The 22,050-nt window shown below is 37.0% G+C and overlaps 2 protein-coding genes across 2 annotated transcripts; both read right to left on the reverse strand.

The window, feature by feature from the left end:
* Nucleotides 1-499: 499 nt before the first annotated feature.
* Nucleotides 500-2,484, reverse strand: LOC128224860 (dehydrogenase/reductase SDR family member 1-like). The gene has a single exon (XM_052934941.1). It carries the CDS (start codon nt 2,416-2,418, stop codon nt 1,438-1,440), a length of 981 nt encoding a protein of 326 aa, XP_052790901.1. The 5' UTR covers nt 2,419-2,484; the 3' UTR covers nt 500-1,437.
* A 2,335-nt stretch (nt 2,485-4,819) lies between these two features.
* On the reverse strand, nt 4,820-20,474 carry LOC128222785 (uncharacterized). The gene is made up of 7 exons (XM_052931900.1): nt 20,320-20,474; nt 15,606-18,039; nt 14,288-14,413; nt 13,584-13,685; nt 12,255-12,342; nt 10,515-10,629; nt 4,820-7,715 (listed from the first exon to the last, which is right to left on the reverse strand). The coding sequence occupies exons 2-7, from the start codon at nt 17,974-17,976 to the stop codon at nt 7,425-7,427; spliced, it is 3,093 nt and encodes a 1,030-aa protein (XP_052787860.1). The 5' UTR covers nt 17,977-18,039; nt 20,320-20,474; the 3' UTR covers nt 4,820-7,424.
* Nucleotides 20,475-22,050: the final 1,576 nt, after the last annotated feature.

Below are 22,050 nucleotides of genomic sequence, written 5' to 3' on the forward strand. Positions count from 1 at the left end.
GACATGAAGTGAATTCTTAATGAATAATAATGGGCGGAGTGAGCGTGTAGGTTGTATTCTAAGATTAAATACAAATAGCGAATATATCTTAAGTTGTTGTTAACAATTGTATATTTGTACAGGTCAACAGCGTTAACACATCTTAAAGGGGGATGCGTAGCAAGTCGAACCACATTGGCTCGAACTCGCTTGGCTCGAATTACTCGTTGGTTCGAACTGGATGAAAATGGCCGATTTCTTTAAACTGAAGGTAAGCATTCCTGCTTGGCTCGAATTTTCGAGGCCCGAGGTATTTTCGCCGGTCCCTGGGAGTTCGAGCAAACGGGGTTCGACTGTATATCGACATTTAAAAGCAATTATCAGTCTGCTTCTATACCTTTCACATAAGTTTAATCAGTTATTTCAGTCTCATCAATGAACTGTTTATTCATGAATCAAAGTACATTCAAAATGAAATAACTTAATCATATATCCATTAACTGCTTTAAGACCATGAAAAAAAATCTAACAGCGGAAATTAGTACTAATGTACAACTAATTCAGAAATGAAAGTAAACATACGATCGTCAGATTATTTGTGGTCAGATTAGCAAAGCTATTTTACATATGGTTTAAAGCGTTCGAATAATCAAGTATAAAATGGTATCGGATTTGCTGTCACCTGACTCAACATACGCCCCTTTCCAACCGCACGTTAGTCAATCACTTTACATACGCCCTTTTACAACCGCACGTTAGTCAATCACTTTACATACGCCCCTTTACCACCGCACGTTAGTCTATCACTTCACATACGCCCCTTTACAACCGCACGTTAGTCAATCACTTTACATTCGCCCCTTTACAACCGCACGTTAGTCAATCACTTCACATACGCCCCTTTACAACCGCACGTTAGTCAATCACTTTACATACGCCCTTTTACAACCGCACGTTAGTCAATCACTTCACATACGCCCCTTTACAACCGCACGTTAGTCAATCACTTCACATACGCCCCTTTACAACTGCACGTTAGTCAATCACTTCACATACGCCCCTTTACAACCGCACGTTAGTCAATCACTTCACATACGCCCCTTTACAACCGCACGTTAGTCTATCACTTCACATACGCCCCTTTACAACCGCACGTTAGTCTATCACTTCACATACGCCCCTTTACAACCGCACGTTAGTCTATCACTTTACATACGCCCCTTTACAACCGCGCGTTAGTCTATCACTTTACATACGCCCCTTTACAACCGCGCGTTAGTCTATCACTTTACCTACGCCCCTTTACAACCGCACGTTAGTCTATCACTTTACATACGCCCCTTTACAACCGCGCGTTAGTCAATCACTTTAAATACGCCCCTTTACAACCGCACGTTAGTCAATCACTATACATACGCCCCTTTACAACCGTATGTTAGTCAATCACTTTGTAGCTCTTCAAAGACGATTTGCCTTCAGCCACAAAAGCCACTTCGGAATGCGGACAGAGCTTCCGGTCCCTAGAGAAGGTTCTTTTTTCTGGAAGGGCATTTTAATCGTGCAAATGTCGAGCGGTGTGTGTCCATGAGCGTCCTTCAGTTTGTACTTCCGGCCGAGATCGAACGTTGTCAGTACCTTACCGCTCATTGCCATTATGTTCGGATCATTGGCAAGGGCCGTTATGCATTTTCCCGAATACTCTGTTGACTCCACGCTTTTGAAAACTGATAGCAGATCGTAATTTCCTCCTAGTATTTTGCGGTCATCATCATTGTTGGTATGGGTTTTAGATTGAAGGGCGTGAATGACATTTTCTGTGCTAACAAGTCCTGGCCATAAGCTCACGAATGCCACATTGTGTTTACGCAGATCAACTCCACAATCTACAGCCATGCGGTCGCATGCATCCTTTCCGATTCCGTATAGCGCATTGAACATGTATCGCAAACCACCAATTGAGGATATATTAACAATAAGTCCTTTCCTTTGGGGCACCATCAAACGAGCTGCATACGTTGCACAAATATAATTGTTGCGTAAACCAACATTGTTGAAATCGTCCCAAACAGAGATTGGAAACTCATAAAACGGCTTTTCATGCGTTGAAATGATCGTGTTTGTTGCGCTAAATGCGTTATTGACAAGAATATCCAACTGTCCGTCAGTCTCAGTCTTCACGGTCTCAAACAGTCGCTCTATATCCGCTTCTTTAGAATGATCACACGTGATCGCTACGCACATGCCCCCGCGTTCTCTAGCTTCCCTAACCGTTTCCTGCAAAGATCCCCCGACGTCGGAACCTTGGCGTGGTTTTAAAGTCCTTCCAGTGATAAACACCTTAGCGCCTTGCTCAGCCAGTTGTAAGGCAACTCCTTTTCCTATTCCCCGCGTGGCGCCAGTAACAACGCACACCTTTCCAGCAAGAAGTGACATCGACATCGGTCTGGGATGGTTTAATTAAAACAGTTATAAATGATCTTAACATGGAACGATCTGAAATATGTATTCTCGGAGACTTAATTCACTACTATGATGAACAGATATGGATGAGTGTATTACATGTATATAAACAAAGTGCGCGTACGCTTAATGAGATAAGGCTTTTCATGTCTAGGAATATTTAACTTGCATATGTTAAACAACGTTTACTACCGTAAATAATTGTGCTGTTTACTGACTTAATTTGTCAACACTTTAAAGTAATTATTGACCGAGACCTGACGTATGGACATAGGCGGGTCAATAAGTCCGTATAAACGTCACTGTCAGTGCCTGTTGTTGTTTTTTCAGTCGAACAAACGGCATAACCATAAGTCATCAATTATTAAAGGCTGAGTTATGGTCCTTGTTTTTTCATGTGAAACATGAATACTTAGTGTCATTTAAATATCTTGAACGTTTTTTTTTAGATGTTGCCAAGGTTGAATGTACAACGACGACGCCAACACCAAGGTTTTCACAATTCCTCGGCCTTTTTCGGTAAACGGACGAGCTTAAACTCGATACGTGTTGGACAAATATCAAGCAAGTCCCCGTCCTGTGCTGGGCTCGAGCATGTGAAAGCTGGGGAAAAAATAAACCTGAAAATATTGGTAGGGTCCAGGGAGCTGCCAAGGTTGGTCCTGACAAAGCCGTGGTTGGTATGAAGGGGTCGGGACGAAGCCCTCGGAAGCTCTTGAAAATTAGATCTTTTGATGGTCATTATCCGAATGCTTCAGGGAAAGGTTTTGAATCAACCCGTTATGCCAGATTACTCGTTCAAAGTGGGTGATAAAACACACATAATCTGGACAAATGTTAGATAAAAAAAAAAATGTCACCTGCTTGAGTTAAGAACACACACATCTGAAGATGTGTGTCACAATTGTGTAGGCTCTATATGCTCATTTTCACTAAGTCAGAGACAACAAATCTGGTCGTACTTTATAAAACCCGCCCACAGACGACATGTCAATTTTTTCACAAGCTAAATACGAATCCTAGAAACTTTCAAAGGTCCAACCAACTTTGGTTGAGACACAATTATGCGGTTACTTTCTTACCGGATACTACCGAATAATACTGGATAATACAAAAGTACTACCGAATAATACTGGATAATACAAAAGTACTACCGAATAATACTGGATAATACAAAAGTACTACCGAATAATGCTGGATAATACAAAAGTACTACCGAATAATGCTGGATAATACAAAAGTACTACCGAATAATGCTGGATAATACAAAAGTACTACCGAATAATGCTGGATAATACAAAAGTACTACCGAATAATACTGGATAATACAAAAGTACTACCGAATAATACTAGATAATACAAAAGTACTACCGAATAATACATTAATATGGCAAAACTGACTCATACTCGTATGATTTTAGGTGAACTATATAGAGCTACGAATTACATGTACAATCTGTATGTACAAGGTATACTGTTATATTTACCTGTTATATGCAAATATTTATTCATTATCTAAGTTCTGTTTGTTTTGAATATAATTTACATGTTCATATTGACATGAAGTATTTCACTTTGCAAATAAACACATTTCTCTACTGTCTCATTTATGTTTTATCAATGTATAAACATTATAGTTCATGTGCCGAGCGTGCGTGTAGGGCGCGTGTGATTTATTTTATATAGTCTAATATATTTTGCAGGAGCAAAATGTTATATTATTTAACAGTTGGAGCAATAGATCGTGGATTTGAATCTTGACATAATGACATGATTGATAAACTAAAATAATAAAAAACATAACCGGTTTAATAATTGTTTGTGTCATGTAACAAGTTTAGTCACTATTCAATTACTCATATTTAATGGACATAGATAAAAACCGCAGTATAGACGCAAGGGCAACAATCCCGATACAAATCCAGGCAGAAAATACAAAGGGAGGCAACTCTTGGATATCATAAAATGTTTGAAAAAAAAGCCATCAAATAATTATTTTTGTTAAAAATGTTAATTTTTACACCATATTTATTTATATATCACCTTAAAGTATACGATTATAAGTAGTATAATTATGTAAAACACAAATGTTTTATTCGGTAGTTATTTGATATAAACCGGTATTAAGATTGATCAACTGGTCTTACATGCTCTTTAATCTCCCAGTCAATGACCATTTTAGGCTCCTTCAACTTATAGAAGTAGACACAACAACACAGGCACATCAGCATTCGACACTAGACAGCTTCAGCCTTATATTTTAAAGCGTATTTTTACATAAGAAATAATTCCAAGCGGAAACATCAAAATATTGTATAATTATGCTATTTTGGGCATCAAGTTTGGCCTGTCAACACAATAATATAAACAACAGTATAAATGAGATTACATGCAACACAAGGTTGTGTTTTATTTTATCTATTGAACACAATTAACAAAAGTATTGTATGTTTAAGACAGTATGATATGACTATCAAGTCCTATTTATTAGTTAAATAGTATAGGCTCTTGTAAGAGGCAAATTCTTTGTCAATTTTATTTTTTAAATTGAGAAAAAAGCGCATCTAAAAAACGCAGCTTTAGTAAAGAAAAAGCTGCAGATTTTATACAAATTTCTTGAACAAAATGCAAAAGTGTACAAGTTATGCCCTTTTAGTCAATCTTATCTGAAACATAACTAATTTATATCTTCATTCTTTTAATGCACAAATTTGGAAATTCATTCATGTGCCGAGCGTGCGTGTAGGGCGCGTGTGATTTATTTTATATAGTCTAATATATTTTGCAGGAGCAAAATGTTATATTATTTAACAGTTGGAGCAATAGATCGTGGATTTGAATCTTGACATAATGACATGATTGATAAACTAAAATAATAAAAAACATAACCGGTTTAATAATTGTTTGTGTCATGTAACAAGTTTAGTCACTATTCAATTACTCATATTTAATGGACACATATAAAAACCGCAGTATAGACGCAAGGGCAACAATCCCGATACAAATCCAGGCAGAAAATACAAAGGGAGGCAACTCTTGGATATCATAAAATGTTTGGAAAAAAAGCCATCAAATAATTATTTTTGTTAAAAATGTTAATTTTTACACCATATTTATTTATATATCACCTTAAAGTATACGATTATAAGTAGTATAATTATGTAAAACACAAATGTTTTATTCGGTAGTTATTTGATATAAACCGGTATTAAGATTGATCAACTGGTCTTACATGCTCTTTAATCTCCCAGTCAATGACCATTTTAGGCTCCTTCAACTTATAGAAGTAGACACAACAACACAGGCACATCAGCATTCGACACTAGACAGCTTCAGCCTTATATTTTAAAGCGTATTTTTACATAAGAAATAATTCCAAGCGGAAACATCAAAATATTGTATAATTATGCTATTTTGGGCATCAAGTTTGGCCTGTCAACACAATAATATAAACAACAGTATAAATGAGATTACATGCAACACAAGGTTGTGTTTTATTTTATCTATTGAACACAATTAACAAAAGTATTGTATGTTTAAGACAGTATGATATGACTATCAAGTCCTATTTATTAGTTAAATAGTATAGGCTCTTGTAAGAGGCAAATTCTTTGTCAATTTTATTTTTTAAATTGAGAAAAAAGCGCATCTAAAAAACGCAGCTTTAGTAAAGAAAAAGCTGCAGATTTTATACAAATTTCTTGAACAAAATGCAAAAAGTGTACAAGTTATGCCCTTTTAGTCAATCTTATCTGAAACATAACTAATTTATATCTTCATTCTTTTAATGCACAAATTTGGAAATTCATTCATGTGCCGAGCGTGCGTGTAGGGCGCGTGTGATTTATTTTATATAGTCTAATATATTTTGCAGGAGCAAAATGTTATATTATTTAACAGTTGGAGCAATAGATCGTGGATTTGAATCTTGACATAATGACATGATTGATAAACTAAAATAATAAAAAACATAACCGGTTTAATAATTGTTTGTGTCATGTAACAAGTTTAGTCACTATTCAATTACTCATATTTAATGGACATATATAAAAACCGCAGTATAGACGCAAGGGCAACAATCCCGATACAAATCCAGGCAGAAAATACAAAGGGAGGCAACTCTTGGATATCATAAAATGTTTGGAAAAAAAGCCATCAAATAATTATTTTTGTTAAAAATGTTAATTTTTACACCATATTTATTTATATATCACCTTAAAGTATACGATTATAAGTAGTATAATTATGTAAAACACAAATGTTTTATTCGGTAGTTATTTGATATAAACCGGTATTAAGATTGATCAACTGGTCTTACATGCTCTTTAATCTCCCAGTCAATGACCATTTTAGGCTCCTTCAACTTATAGAAGTAGACACAACAACACAGGCACATCAGCATTCGACACTAGACAGCTTCAGCCTTATATTTTAAAGCGTATTTTTACATAAGAAATAATTCCAAGCGGAAACATCAAAATATTGTATAATTATGCTATTTTGGGCATCAAGTTTGGCCTGTCAACACAATAATATAAACAACAGTATAAATGAGATTACATGCAACACAAGGTTGTGTTTTATTTTATCTATTGAACACAATTAACAAAAGTATTGTATGTTTAAGACAGTATGATATGACTATCAAGTCCTATTTATTAGTTAAATAGTATAGGCTCTTGTAAGAGGCAAATTCTTTTTCAATTTTATTTTTTAAATTGAGAAAAAAGCGCATCTAAAAAACGCAGCTTTAGTAAAGAAAAAGCTGCAGATTTTATACAAATTTCTTGAACAAAATGCAAAAAGTGTACAAGGTATGCCCTTTTAGTCAATCTTATCTGAAACATAACTAATTTATATCTTCATTCTTTTAATGCACAAATTTGGAAATTCATTCTTTCAATACACATAATTAGCAAAACAGACGAACTCTGTTTTACATTAAAAACCAAAACAAACATAAAGCAATGCTTGAGGTAAATATATCACAGTTTGCTTAGCACCTTGCGCCACATTTTCCCAATATTCCTATAATTTACTTCACTTTGACCAGTCTGTGTCACCTTTGAAAAGTTTCCTTCTCTTTGACCTTCTTTACCGGAGATGTCTCCACCTGCTGTAGATTTCTGCACATCAACTGGCTTAGAACAGCCCTTAAGTGTCTGGGGGTTTTTTTCAGCATCATTAAGTATACTGCATAAATCTTTCTTGCTTCTATCATCAAGTGGAGAAAACAGTGATGAAGATGATATAGAACCCCAGCTACTGGCAAACACCTGTTATAGAAAATACAAATACCGTGATTTAAACAAATGAAGCAAAACAATCACAAGTAAAGCTCTTCTTGATGCAAACTTGTTGGCACTAAAGGTCAAAATATAAAACAATCTTTTTTTCTAAACATCAATAGGCGTGTTGGTTAAGGGCTAACACAACTCTCAGTTCGGGATACCCCAGTTAAGGGCTACCACAACTCTTTCAGTTTGGGATACCCCAGTTAAGGGCTAACACAACTCTCAGTTCGGGATACCCCAGTTAAGGGCTAACACAACTCTCAGTTCGGGATACCCCAGTTAAGGGCTAACACAACTCTCAGTTCGGGATACCCCAGTTGAGGGCTAACACAACTCTTTCAGTTCGGGATACCCCAGTTAAGGGCTACCACAACTCTTTCAGTTTGGGATACCCCAGTTAAGGGCTAACACAACTCTCAGTTCGGGATACCCCAGTTAAGGGCTAACACAACTCTCAGTTCGGGATACCCCAGTTAAGGGCTAACACAACTCTCAGTTCGGGATACCCCAGTTGAGGGCTAACACAACTCTTTCAGTTCGGGATACCCCAGTTAAGGGCTAACACAACTCTCAGTTCGGGATACCCCAGTTAAGGGCTAACACAACTCTTTCAGTTCGGGATACCCCACCCTACCTAAGAAAAGAGGTCCATATACAAATGTATTCAAGTGTATGCAAATGTACAATTTGAAGATTAAAATTATGTACCTTTTAAAGTAAAAGAGAGTTTGTAAAACACTTTTTGTACCTTTATGTTTGGATTTGCAATAGAGCTCAGTAGGACTCGAATAAGATTTTACAAATTTAAAGCATCTTGCAAACATGACAACGATATTTTTTTCTCTGAATGTACTTGTACCATCTGTGAATAACTGATAATAAAACTTCATCTAGCCAACATGTTATGTCAGAAAGACTGTATACATGTACATGTATTATCAGCAAGCCAACAATCTAAATGTACTGTCAGTCAGTCTAATTGTACTGTGAGTGTATGTAGTGTAGTGTACATTTACCGTCAATGAATCTACATGTACTGTCAGTGTGTCTTCATGTACTGTCAGTGAGCCTACATGTACTGTCAGTGAGCCTACATGTACTGTCAGTGAGCCTACATGTACTGTCAGTGTGTCTTCATGTACTGTCAGTGAGCCTACATGTACTGTCAGTGAGTCTACATGTACTGTCAGTGAGTATACATGTACTGTCAGTGAGTCTACATGTACTGTCAGTGTGTCTTCATGTACTGTCAGTGAGCCTACATGTACTGTCAGTGTGTCTTCATGTACTGTCAGTGGGCCTACATGTACTGTCAGTGAGCCTACATGTACTGTCAGTGGGCCTACATGTACTGTCAGTGAGCCTACATGTACTGTCAGTGAGCCTACATGTACTGTCAGTGTGTCTTCATGTACTGTCAGTGAGCCTACATGTACTGTCAGTGAGCCTACATGTACTGTCAGTGGGCCTACATGTACTGTCAGTGAGCCTACATGTACTGTCAGTGAGCCTACATGTACTGTCAGTGTGTCTTCATGTACTGTCAGTGGGCCTTCATGTACTGTCAGTGTGTCTTCATGTACTGTCAGTGGGCCTTCATGTACTGTCAGTGAGCCTACATGTACTGTCAGTGAGCCTACATGTACTGTCAGTGAGCCTACATGTACTGTCAGTGGGCCTTCATGTACTGTCAGTGTGTCTTCATGTACTGTCAGTGTGTCTTCATGTACTGTCAGTGAGCCTACATGTACTGTCAGTGAGCCTACATGTACTGTCAGTGAGCCTACATGTTCTGTCAGTGAGCCTACATGTACTGTCAGTGAGTATACATGTACTGTCAGTGAGTCTACATGTACTGTCAGTGAGCCTACATGTACTGTCTGGGCCTACATGTACTGTCAGTGGGCCTACATGTACTGTCAGTGAGCCTACATGTTCTGTCAGTGAGCCTACATGTACTGTCAGTGAGTATACATGTACTGTCGGTGAGTCTACATGTACTGTCAGTGAGCCTACATGTACTGTCTGGGCCTACATGTTCTGTCAGTGAGTCTACATGTACTGTCTGGGCCTACAAGTTCTGTGAGTGAGTCTACATGTACTGTCAGTGAGCCTACATGTACTGTCTGGGCCTACATGTACTGTCAGTGAGCCTACATGTACTGTCTGGGCCTACAAGTTCTGTGAGTGAGTCTACATGCACTGTCAGTGAGCCTACATGTACTGTCAGTGAGCCTACATGTACTGTCAGTGGGCCTACATGTACTGTCAGTGAGCCTACATGTACTGTCAGTGAGTATACATGTACTGTCAGTGAGTCTACATGTACTGTCAGTGAGCCTACATGTACTGTCTGGGCCTACATGTTCTGTCAGTGAGTCTACATGTACTGTCAGTGAGCCTTCATGTACTGTCTGGGCCTACATGTTCTGTCAGTGAGTCTTCATGTACTGTCAGTGAGTCTACATGTACTGTCAGTGAGTCTACAAGTATTGTGAGTGAGTCTACAAGTTCTGTCAGTGAGCCTACATGTACTGTCAGTGAGCCTACATGTACTTACAGTACTGTCAGTGAGTCTACATGTTTTGTCAGTGCCTCTAAACACATGTGCTGTAAGTGAGCAAAGAAAAGATTCCCAATCAATTTTAGAATCAATTTTTAAATTTTACATGTACGCAATCTGTCTATTTTGCCATGTGTGATAGTCAGTCAGTGTTATATTTAAAATACCTGACTCCAAACAGTATCTTACATATTTATCACCATTTTTTCAAAACAAACCTTGGCGACTGTAAATCCAAGTTTTTCCAGGTATACATCCTGGGGAGGGGGGTCAAAGAATTGGTTCCCTTGGAAACGATGTATTCCTTTCTCTGGACAAAACTGCACAGCCACTCTGCCAATGTGGAACATAGGAGATATCTAACAACACAGGCAACTAAATATTCATATAATAATGAAGTAAAATGCGTTCAATCAATGATACAAAATAAGGAATTTGATGTATGATAAAATATTTCAATATCTAAAATTTTTTGTTTTTTTTAAATTGAAAGTTGATCTTGTAATAACAGCGATGGAATAAAAAGCAGGTTATTATTTATTATATATTTTAGAACGATTGTGAAGAAAGTTAAGACAACTTATAGAAAGTCACTCTCTTTGGCATAATGTTGCGCGAGAGTGTGGTCTCACGTCATGGGAGAAACGGGAGTGCCATAAGAAAACCCACTTGTCCGGCTTGACTTGGAATTGAACCTGGCTCGCCTTGATGAGAAGCAAGTGTGCTAACCAGACAACAATTTTTTTTAGGTCTTGTTGAGCTAACTAGGTTCAATAACAAAAGCCATCGTAAGACAGCGCGCTCGACTACGCCGCTTTGACTTAGAATACAATAACGATGTAATAATACCAAGTTTGGTCTCTTATGTCAAACCTAACTAAAATTATTTGATACATAAGGTGACTTTGATGCTGCCCTCCCACCAGCCCACCCAAACAATGACGCAAGTCATTCAAATAACTTGATTTCCCATTATGAAAATGTGGTTAAGAATATACAAATATGCCTTTCAAAGGAAATAAAAAAAAAAATCAAAAAAATCAAGGGCCATAACTTGTATTTAGGCTTAAAACTGAGTTATGTTTCTTGTTGTAAGATGGTCGTAAATAATTTTGAATTTTATTAAGTGCATTTAATGAACGGTATAGAAGTTTTTTTATTAAAATCCCAACTTGCCCTTAACTTTTACTTGCCTAAAACATTAACCTAAGTCAATCAGGGGCCATAACTTGTATTAAGGATATGGAGTTATGTAGCCTCATTGGGTGATGGTCTTGAACAATTGTGTGAAGTATTAAGTCAATTGAATGAAGGGTATAGAAGTTATTACACAATATCTCAACCTGCCCTAAAACTTTAACCTAAGTTCCATAGTCAATCAGGGGCCATAATTTGTATAAAAGATAATATGGAGTTATCTAACCTCATTACATGATGGCTCTGAACATCTGTGTGAAGTCAATTGAATGAATGGTATTAGAGTTTTAAGTGAAAAACCCAACTTGTCCTAAAACTTTAACCTGCCCTAAAACTTTAACCTAAGTCAATCAGGGGCCATAACTTGTATTTAGGATAATATGGAGTTATGTAACCTCATTGTGGGATGGTCCTGAACAACTGTGTGAAGTATTAAGTCAATTGAACAAAGGATATAGAAGTTATTAATAAATATTCCAACTTGCCCTAAAACTTTAACCCAAGTTCCATGCCATAATCTGTGTAAAGAATAATATGGAGTTATCTAACCTCATCATGTGATGGCCCTGAACAACTGTGTGAAGTATTAACTCAATTGAATGTAAGGTATTTGACTTATAAGTGAAAATCCCAACTTGCCCTAAAACTTTAACCGGACGCCGACGCCTAGGCGAGTAGTATAGCCCACCTATTCTTCGAATAGTCGAGCTAAAAATGTTAACCTTGCCACGGAGTAATCGAGCCCTTCAAATAGCGCTTACCTTTTCAACCCCAAGTCCTCTGCCATGTCAAGGTCACTTGTGTCAAAGGCTACAGGCATACCATTTCTGTCCAGCATCAAAATCATCCCTGAAACATACAAATTAGGTTTGAAATTTTGCTAATAATTAAATCATACTTACTTTCTAACTAGAACTCAATGTAATATGGGTTTAACAGTGTCGAAAAATTGAGAAAAAAATATATGTATTTCATTATAGAAGGGGCATAAGTTTGGAGCTACTGGGGCTATTTACATGCGTCAAACTATAGAACTTGACTTGGCCCAGAATACTGACACCAAGTTTCATTCATTGAAAAAAGTCTTCAATCCCCCTACCCCTCAAAAGTAATACTTACTAATATTAATAAATTTGATTCCTATTCAGGCATAGCAAAATGGGTTAAATTGTGACCATTTTCACAATCAGACAAGAAAATTAAAACATATCTTGAAATCATATTGCTTTCTGTCCATGCATGGCAAAGTCAACGTGTAGATATAAACACAAACAAACTTTGGACCCTGTATAATTTTGACCTTTATTTGTAACCATGGCTGTAAGGCAGGATATGTTAAAATTTTCATGTCTGATTGTGAAAAATTGAGTCATCATCAAAAATGGTCAAAATGTGTTAGGGCATAATACCTCGGACGAGTTCAACCTTGTAACCTTGACTCTAAGACAGGGGTTTGGATCTTGAACGTGACCTCTATTTGTAACCTTGGCTCCAAGACAGAGGTTTGGATTTTGAACATGACCTCTATTTGTAACCTTGACTCTAAGGCAGGGGTTTGGATCTTGAGCTTGACCTCTATTTGTAACCTTGACTCTAAAGACAGAGGTTTGGATCTTGAGCGTGACCTCTATTTGTAACCTTCACTCAAAAATAGGGGTTTGAATCTTGAGTGTGACCTCGATTTGTAACCTTGACTCTAACACAGGGGTCTGGATCTTGAACATGACCTCTATTTGTAACCTTGACTCTAAGAAACCTATCCAGAAAAAAAATTGCAATAAAAGAAAAATAGTACAGCCAGTAACAACACACCTGTTACACCCTTGCTAATGTAAAGGAAATCTTCTGTCGCCAATCTGAATATTCTCAGCTTTTTTTCCAGAAAAACTTGCTGGAGATGGCTGAGTAATTCTGTTTTATTGAAGCACTCAATGGGATGAGTTTTGTTTATAATCTGAGATGTCCAGCAAAATTATTTGCAAAGAAAGTTGCATCAAAGAGGGAAAGACCCCCCTTACCCTCACCACCCATAAAAACTCACCAGAATTACACAATTCTGTAGAATGACTTTCACCCATGTTAAAACTTACAAGGGGTAACACCATACGGCAAGCTCACAGGGTCTGGGACATTGTCACATCCAGCATCCATCTCTGTGTATATGGAAGGAGTACCGTTTCTATATAGCTCCACTGAAATAAATCAAACATATTTTCCATTATATTCTGGAAGAGAGCACCATAAAAGCATAAAATCATGTCAAAACCCTACAATAATGCTTCGGATACTATGCTCATTTGATATTTTTATCCAAAGCAGGTTTTTGATGTTTATAACAAATATAAACAAGAGCAGTCACAGACTGACATATCACCGGCCAAATTAAGAACAGTACATACTTTGCCTTACGACAAAGGATAATAATGAAAATTATCTAAGGGCAATAACTCATAAAATATTGAAGCCATATTTGTGGTTCCTGTGCATTGCATCTATACCACAATACTTTAAGTTATGCTCTGGACAAAAAAGGGTGTAATTAAACAAAGGGCATTAACATCAAATATACTGCACCCAGAGTTATCGTTCTTGTGCACTGCACATCTTTTAAATGAGATCTATCTGCATATTAAATTAAAAGTCAATACCAGAAAGACTTATCAAGTTATGCTTCAGACATGTAATAACACATTGATATAACGCATAAATTCAAATGCACAATGTTTTTGATGAGACTCAGAGGTTCGCATTTTACCAGGCCATTTCTCACAAATATAACTCATTGGTTACTCACAATGTTTCTGGTGAGAGGCTCGCATCCTGCTGGCTGCTTGGAACCAGGGAATGTCAATGTCAGGGTAAAGAAGACACGCATCCTGGTTAAGGTGATACAAGACTTCCATCACTGACTCTCGCATCACTATGGATATAAATAGGTGATTGTTAGGCCAAAATTAAATATTACTTGTTTTCGTTTTTTTTTACTTCCTTATCTCTTTAATAACTCTTTCTAGCAAAAAATAACACAAAAAAACCCTATGACCACCAGTGAGGCGGAAAAACCTTCCGGTTAAAGGTACATTTGTGAGTCATCATCATGTAAGGCCAAGCAAATTATTTATAAATTGTGACTTTAGGAAGAGGTTATTTTTGGTGTGCTAAACATGTTAAGATGTCATAAGCTAGCTAAAGAGATTTAACTAATCATATGACAATACCTGAATTTAGCATTTAACTTTTGTCGGGTATGTTCAAACATTTTAAACCAAATTCTTAGGCAATCTCATTTGTGGAAACATGTGCAGGATAAAACCAGGCTAACCAAACCTTTTGGGGGGACCTAGTATCAATGGTAATGTTTTGCTAATTGATGCACATGTACTTTCAAACCACTTTCTAATCAAATTTTGACAAGGTTTTCTGAGACTGAGAAAACAGTGAAGTACTATGAACATTTAGAGATTTAATCCTTTTAAAATTAAAGGCTTTAAAGCTGCACTCTCACAGATACATGTAAATACCATTTTTACAACTTCTTTATTTTATGTCTTGGAAAGAGCAAAATTTTACGTAAATATCTGCAACTCAATGATATAAGATTGCTGACAAAAAATCAGATTGTAGATTTTCATATTTCTGTTCGAAAATTAATGTTTTATGGCTTAAACCATTACTAACGGTTTAAGAATAATGCATAAAACATCAACTTTTGAACTTAAATATAAAAACCTGTGATCTAATTTTTTGTCAGCAGTCTTATATAACTTTTTTCCATGGATTTTCGCCAAAATTGGCTCATTCCAAGACAATAAATAAAACAGTTGTCAAAACGTTCAATCTGTGAGAGTGCAGCTTTCAGCTTATGTTCTTAGGAATTGAACAATAACCAAAGAAACGATAATTTCTATGCAAATTGTATATACATTAAATTGTTTATGTTTTAATGAGACAGCTAATAAACAAATCAACAGGAAACTGACCCCTGCTGTGACAATAGGGCGAAAAAACAAGGGATGCACAGCAGGGAATAATCATGCCAAACATCCTGTAACTAGGCATTTAACTTCATCATGCAGAAACTCTTATCAAATCAAGCACATAAGAAAACCCACCTTGTTCTGAAGATGATTCCTTTTGAAGTAAACCGGAGAGGAACTCTTCTGTGAAGATCTTCTTCATCACCCCCTTCATGTTTCCCCCTAGATAAGTGCAGTAGTTCACCAGATGAAGGAGATTGACCAACTCTTCAGTGCTTGTATCCTTTCCAAGTAGATCTTGTTCATCATTAAACTTAAGCTCAACATACTGAGCAATGATTGCAACAATACCACGCGTGTCAACAGCAGGATGGTGGGTCAAGTCTGCAGTAAGGACAGCCCATACTAACATCTGAAATGGTGTCACAGTCTGAGGGTTTTTGCCGATTGTTTTCTGCATGAACGAGATCACAGCAGTCGTTAAATTGTTTTGATCTTTTTGCATTTTGACAGGTATTCCACCCCTAATTTCAGAATTGTCTGTTTCTGTTTCAGGATCCAAATCGCTGTTTTCTAACTCAGGCGAGTATTTGTAAACACCTAACCTATTTAGCACATGTAAAAGTACTAATATATCACCTTCACAGCTTAAAACTTCAAATAGATGGTTTAAACTGATTTCATCTGATGAAATGTTAGTTTCTGCATTGTCATCTTGCAGTAAAGTTTTAAGAAACGATTTCAATGGAACTGTGGTGTTCTCTTTATTCATAGCATTACCGCACAGCACATAGAATTTAGTCAGAAAGTGCAGTTTGTTCATATTATACAAATCTCTCAAAGTTGTGCCTTTGAATAAGTTATCACAGTTAACAGAGGAACTTTTACCGAGTGAAAAGATTACTAGTTCCATTAAGCCACTCTGCCTTGCATCCATGGAAGACAAAGAAACCTGTGTCTTCAATTTGTTCAACTTCTCAATAGGAAAATCAGATCCTGTCAAATGCATTTCAATTAGAAGAGCGCATAGCCCCACCATGCTATCATAATCCCTTATAGCTGGTCTGGAGTCTAGGATCATTGCATCTAAAACTTTCTCAAATTCTTTCCCAGAGAAAAGTGCCTTTTTTGCCTCATTGCTTAAATAGGCAAGTAAATTAAGTACAGAAGTATTACTACACTGACTCAATCCACGTTTCAAAGACAGTATACGATCACTTGGTAAATCTTCTACCTTTGCCATTGCCAGACACCCCACAAGTGTTTTCATACTGTAAGTGGGATTGTTTACCAGTTCCTGTGCTCTGTCCTGAAACGCCCTTTTTAGTTCTTTGTCAAAGCAATCCAGGTTTGTCAATATCAGCGTGAAATCCAGTGGCAATAATTCACTAGATCGTTCACTCAAAACCCTCATGATGTTCTGCAGAAGACTTGGAAGTATCGGCGACAAGATAGTTCTATATTCCTGCACTTTCTGTAGATTTTTTACCAAATCCAGACATTGTAATGCACATGATGGACTCTCTAACTTAAGTGTCGCATTAACAGACTCTACAGTTTTCAAAAGCTTCCATTTGTTTTCACTCATTTTATCGTAATTCAAACATAGCTTCAAAGCGCAAACCAAACCTGTTTGTAACAAACGTGAGTCTTTACTGGAAGCTGACATGAGGAATTCTTCAATGATAGATGTAACGTGATTGTCCCATAAAAGGTTTGAGTTTTGCAATATCGCTATTTCTGTTAAACACTCAATATCAGATGGGGCATAACCATCTAAACCAGGATCTACCTGCACACCAGCATCTATTACTTTCACCATCAGTTTCTTAATAAGCATATTCACATTGAGTTTAGAATTTTCAAGCAAAATCATAGCCCTCAGCAGTTGCACTGTGTCACTTCTGTTCAATGAATCAACTGACTCTTCAATATTGTTCAGAAATGAATCACACACCTTATCAAATCCTATACTTTTCCATACAAGTTTTGAAAGTTTAGACTTGTGGAGATCCTTTTTATCACTTTCTTGCATATACATGAATTCTGGGTATTCAGCTGTAAGATCATCCATATGCAAGCCCACCAACTTTACAAAGGAAAATGCAGCATTTGAGACTGACACTTTCCCTGCCTTTGTCCACAGCTGAATCATGCTTTCTAACTGGTGTATTGTTGAAGTTTTGTCCAACAAACTTCTCAAAAGTTCATCAGTCATCAATGGAATTTCCAAGGCCCTCTGTACTGCTGTTACTATTTCTGGTTCAATTGAGACATTCCTAGTGACATTTTTCTCTCCTCTAGCAGAGCTTAACAATTCATCTTTCATTTTATAAAAGGCATTTAAGATATCCCCATACCATTCCATGTCCCTTCTATTGCCTTTTTTTGCAAGCCTCTCTGTAGTGGTGTACATGGTAGCAATCCACGCATGTCCCCACAAGTGTCTACCACAGACATAGTAATGTGGAAACTTGAAGCACTGTCTTGGTATCATAAGGAACATCTCTGTTGATCGTCTGTGTCAAACCAATGTAAAAATAATAGACATTCCTCTCAAGTCATGGTTCTGAAAAGGATATTAATATTATTAATCATGAGTGTACTACTACTGTGAAATCATTAATGTTCGTGGGCATGAAATTTCGTGGTTTGCCGAAAAAAAACAATTTCGTGGGTACTTGAATTCGTGGATTTTCATTTTGAAAAAAAAAATTCGGAGATGCAATCGTCCTAGATCATCTGCATTATATCCACGCGCTGGCCCGTGATTTCCGTCTTCTACGTCACTCGGTTTATGACACTCGCTAATGTGGTACGATATGCCAATTAGTGCATATACCCATGTCACTTATCGATTTAATTGGGAATAAAGGTAATAAAAGAAGATGTACCCTGATCATAAATACAGAAAGGGGAAGCCATTGAATGCCAATTAAGAATTTCGCAAACTGTGAAAACACCGAGAAGGTGCGTATATTGTCACGTTCGGTGCTTAGTAACCTTCAATGTACTAGTAATCGATTAATTATTTCATTATATAAAAAAATCGAGTATGGACACTCATCACGCACATCTCGTAAACTTGGAGATTTTCATTAACAGCTTATAACTGTCATTTGCTGCATAAAACACATTTAATTGATTTGGTTCATTATTTGTTAAAGGCAGTTATAATATATTAACAGAATAATGATCGTAAGTTATACAGTGAGACAGGTTTTAACACTGTATACTGCGACCTCTGTAAATAATATACTAGAGTATGTACGTAACAAGGCAATTGAAAAAGTGAATAAAGGGTTTATATTTCGTTGGATCTTGAATTCGTGGATCACCCAACCCACGAAAACCACGAACATTAATTCCCCACGAACATTAATGATTTCACAGTATTACAGTATTAAATTTGCATATGATCAGACTAATTTTCAATCAAACAGAAAACTTCTGAAATCCTTGTCTTATCTATGATTATAACTTATACTTTTAGTATTAAATTATAAAAGCTCCTTTATTTTAACACTTTAAAACAACATTAAATTAAAAGTCCACATATTTCTCAGGGGATTGCAGGTGGATATTGATGGATTCCAGTATGTAGGTAATTCTATCATGTACCATATATGTCCTATTACAAGTACAGTTATTGAGTCATTTTTCAGAACCCTGCAGGTTAAAAAAGAACAATTTTTCCCCATTCAATTTTTTAAAATCCACTTAATTTGATTCAAAAACTAGAAGCAGTGATCAGTATCCACTGTATCATAGCTGAAACCCTACTTTGCAAATCAATAAAATGGTCCACTGATCACATAGCTTCAATACACAGTGGTCAAAATTAACACAAGCCCGCAAACCCTGCACTGGTAAAATGTCTTCCGGGCTTGCTGAATTTTATATAGCAGGGCTGGCTCAAAAATTTGATGCCAAGCTATATTATATGAATTTGGGCTTGTTCATCCAAAGTCTAATTTCAATGATTGAATGCACAACTTTCAGAAATTTTATCATGAATGACAATGTGGACAATAGGGTTGTTTTTTGCTTATGCATGACTTCATAGATGCTCTTAAATGGCAGCTGTATGAATGCTTTTCATCAGATTAAACAGTTTTTTTGTAGTGTAGGGTTAAGCTTTTAACTGTTTATGTTCTGCACCAGTCATTTATAACCACGCCCCCCCCCCCAGGTCCGGGGAATAGCGAGGACTTTGACTTTCGGTCCAGCCAAACCTGGACAAAGTCTCCACCCTGCGGAAACAATCTGCTAGTAAAACCCCCGCCAAATGCCCCCGCACCAAAGGGACCCTAGATAAGGCCAATTTCCCGCTAAATTGGGCGTGAAGATAAAACCACCGGAGTCACCCGGCACTGCGGGGCCCCCTGAAAAGTAAAAACACGGCCCATTTCCCCAGCTATCCCTGGTATACCCCCGGACCTGGGGGGAGCCGTGGTTACAATTGACTGGTGCATTACAAAATCATAATAAACCAACTATAAGATCCATGGTTGTTCTATTTGGCATGCAAGTTTTAAGGTTAGGACATTTACATTACATTTGATTCATAGTGATGAAGTGGAAGGTAGCCATATGTTCCCCTTAATGTAGAGTTGCCAAAACAAAAATTGTCAAATACCAACTGGAGGCTGTTCATATGGAGTGAAGCAGATACATGAAGATGCGTGTCCCTTGGATATATTAAGAATGCAACATTCTGAGAAAGAGTTTATATGAAAGTATGATGAACTGACTGGCAGTAGCCTTTAAATAATAAGCTGCATCATTTATAAGCTGAAAAGATTCATTCATCCGAATTAATAACATGTCCGTAGAAACATACACTTACACATCACTGTATTAACAAATATTTTTCTTCCGACCAATGTTATCAAATATTTCATAATTTGTTAACATAAATGATCTAAATGAGCTGTGTATTTGGTTGTAAAGTATGCATTTTCATGAAAAAAACACTCATCTGACATCTGACTTAACGTGACAGACAACACTTTCAGCGCACGAGGGCTATAGACAACAGTTTCATTATTGATGCTAAAGCCCGGTATCTGGTATCGATATTGGGAAAGTGGATCAGTGGTCTAGTGGTGACACACTTAAATTGACGGTCGATCCAGGGGTCGCAGGTTCGATTTCCCGCCGCACCACTAAAAATACTAATCGTCGTCTGGGAGGGACGTTAAACGGGCATCCCGTGTGGCAGTCCTATACACTGGTGCATGTTGAAAAACCAAGGTAGCTCTAACCGTGCAGGGTTAAATTCTGACTGTGCACTGAGCTCCAAAAATCTAAAATGACTAACAATCTAACAATCTAGCAATCGCGGTATAGGCATTGTCTGAGTGCCGATCCGGATATTGGGAAAATCCCGAGTAGGGATAGTACAGATCAGAATTGTGTACTGGCTTTAGAAACCCTGTTTTCGATAGGCCCGGTTTGAGTGATACTTTACTCTCACTATTAACAGTTTATTATATCAACAATATTCTTCTTTTAAGACTGAGATATGTTATATTTTGAATTATTGTTTATGACTGTATTGAAGGCACTGATGCCGAAATCAGCTGACTCCTAGACAAAACTTGATAAAAGAACAATCAACACTGTCAATCTGCGAGAGTGCAGCTTTAAAAAAACATAACCGAGCATTGCACGTATTTGGGCTCTGTGTGCAATTGGTCTTCAAGACTGACGACAAATGATCAGATAGGAGTTTGTCATACATGTATTTACGTTCAAGAATTGATGTTTTATGGTTATATATTTACACCTCAACTTCCATTCCTTAAATGAACGTCATTTCGGCAATTGCGTTCATCAATCGATGAACGCAACATCTTCGGATATGTTCGGATCGCAATTCATTGCATAACAATATACATGAAATATATTTATCTTGTTATTGTTTGTATTGTGTCAGAAGGTCCCGTAAAATATAAATCAACATTTTAGAAAATGTTAGTTTTTTTTAAATTTTAAATGTGTAGTTGCCATAACTGTTTGAATTTTACATTTAAAAGTGATTTCAAGTGGTTGATCTTTACCCGCGATATTGTGACGACATTAAAAAAATGCTTCCGGGTCGTTCTATTTACAGAATGGGTAGGAATGGGTTACTGAAAGTTTTTTTTAAATGAAATATAAGTTTTTTTTAACAATTCTTGAATGAAATAATGAACTATTGGTGTAAATATAAGTAATGAATTGCGGGCTTGATGTCATTATCGGGGTATGAACGCAATTGGGCTGGTCAAAGTGTGTGGAGTCCGAAGGACTCCACGAGTACTTTGACCAGCCCAATTGCGTTCATATCCCCGATAATGACATCAAGCCCGCAATTTATTCCTTAATTAAAAGCGGTACTTACGCTTTCAGAAAATTTAAATATTTGGCAGTTTACCAAGCAATTGAGTACTGGTATATTGTGAGTTATCTGATATGACTGAATAAAGTTATCGATGCCTAAATCAGATGAGAAGTCACGGACAAAAAATCAAAACGGTCAATCTGTGAGAGTGCAGCTCTAACAGTTGCTAAACACCAAATCAGCCTGCAATAA

The sequence above is a fragment of the Mya arenaria genome, chromosome 17 (genome assembly GCF_026914265.1).
Source record: "Mya arenaria isolate MELC-2E11 chromosome 17, ASM2691426v1".
Lineage (NCBI taxonomy): Eukaryota > Metazoa > Mollusca > Bivalvia > Myida > Myidae > Mya > Mya arenaria.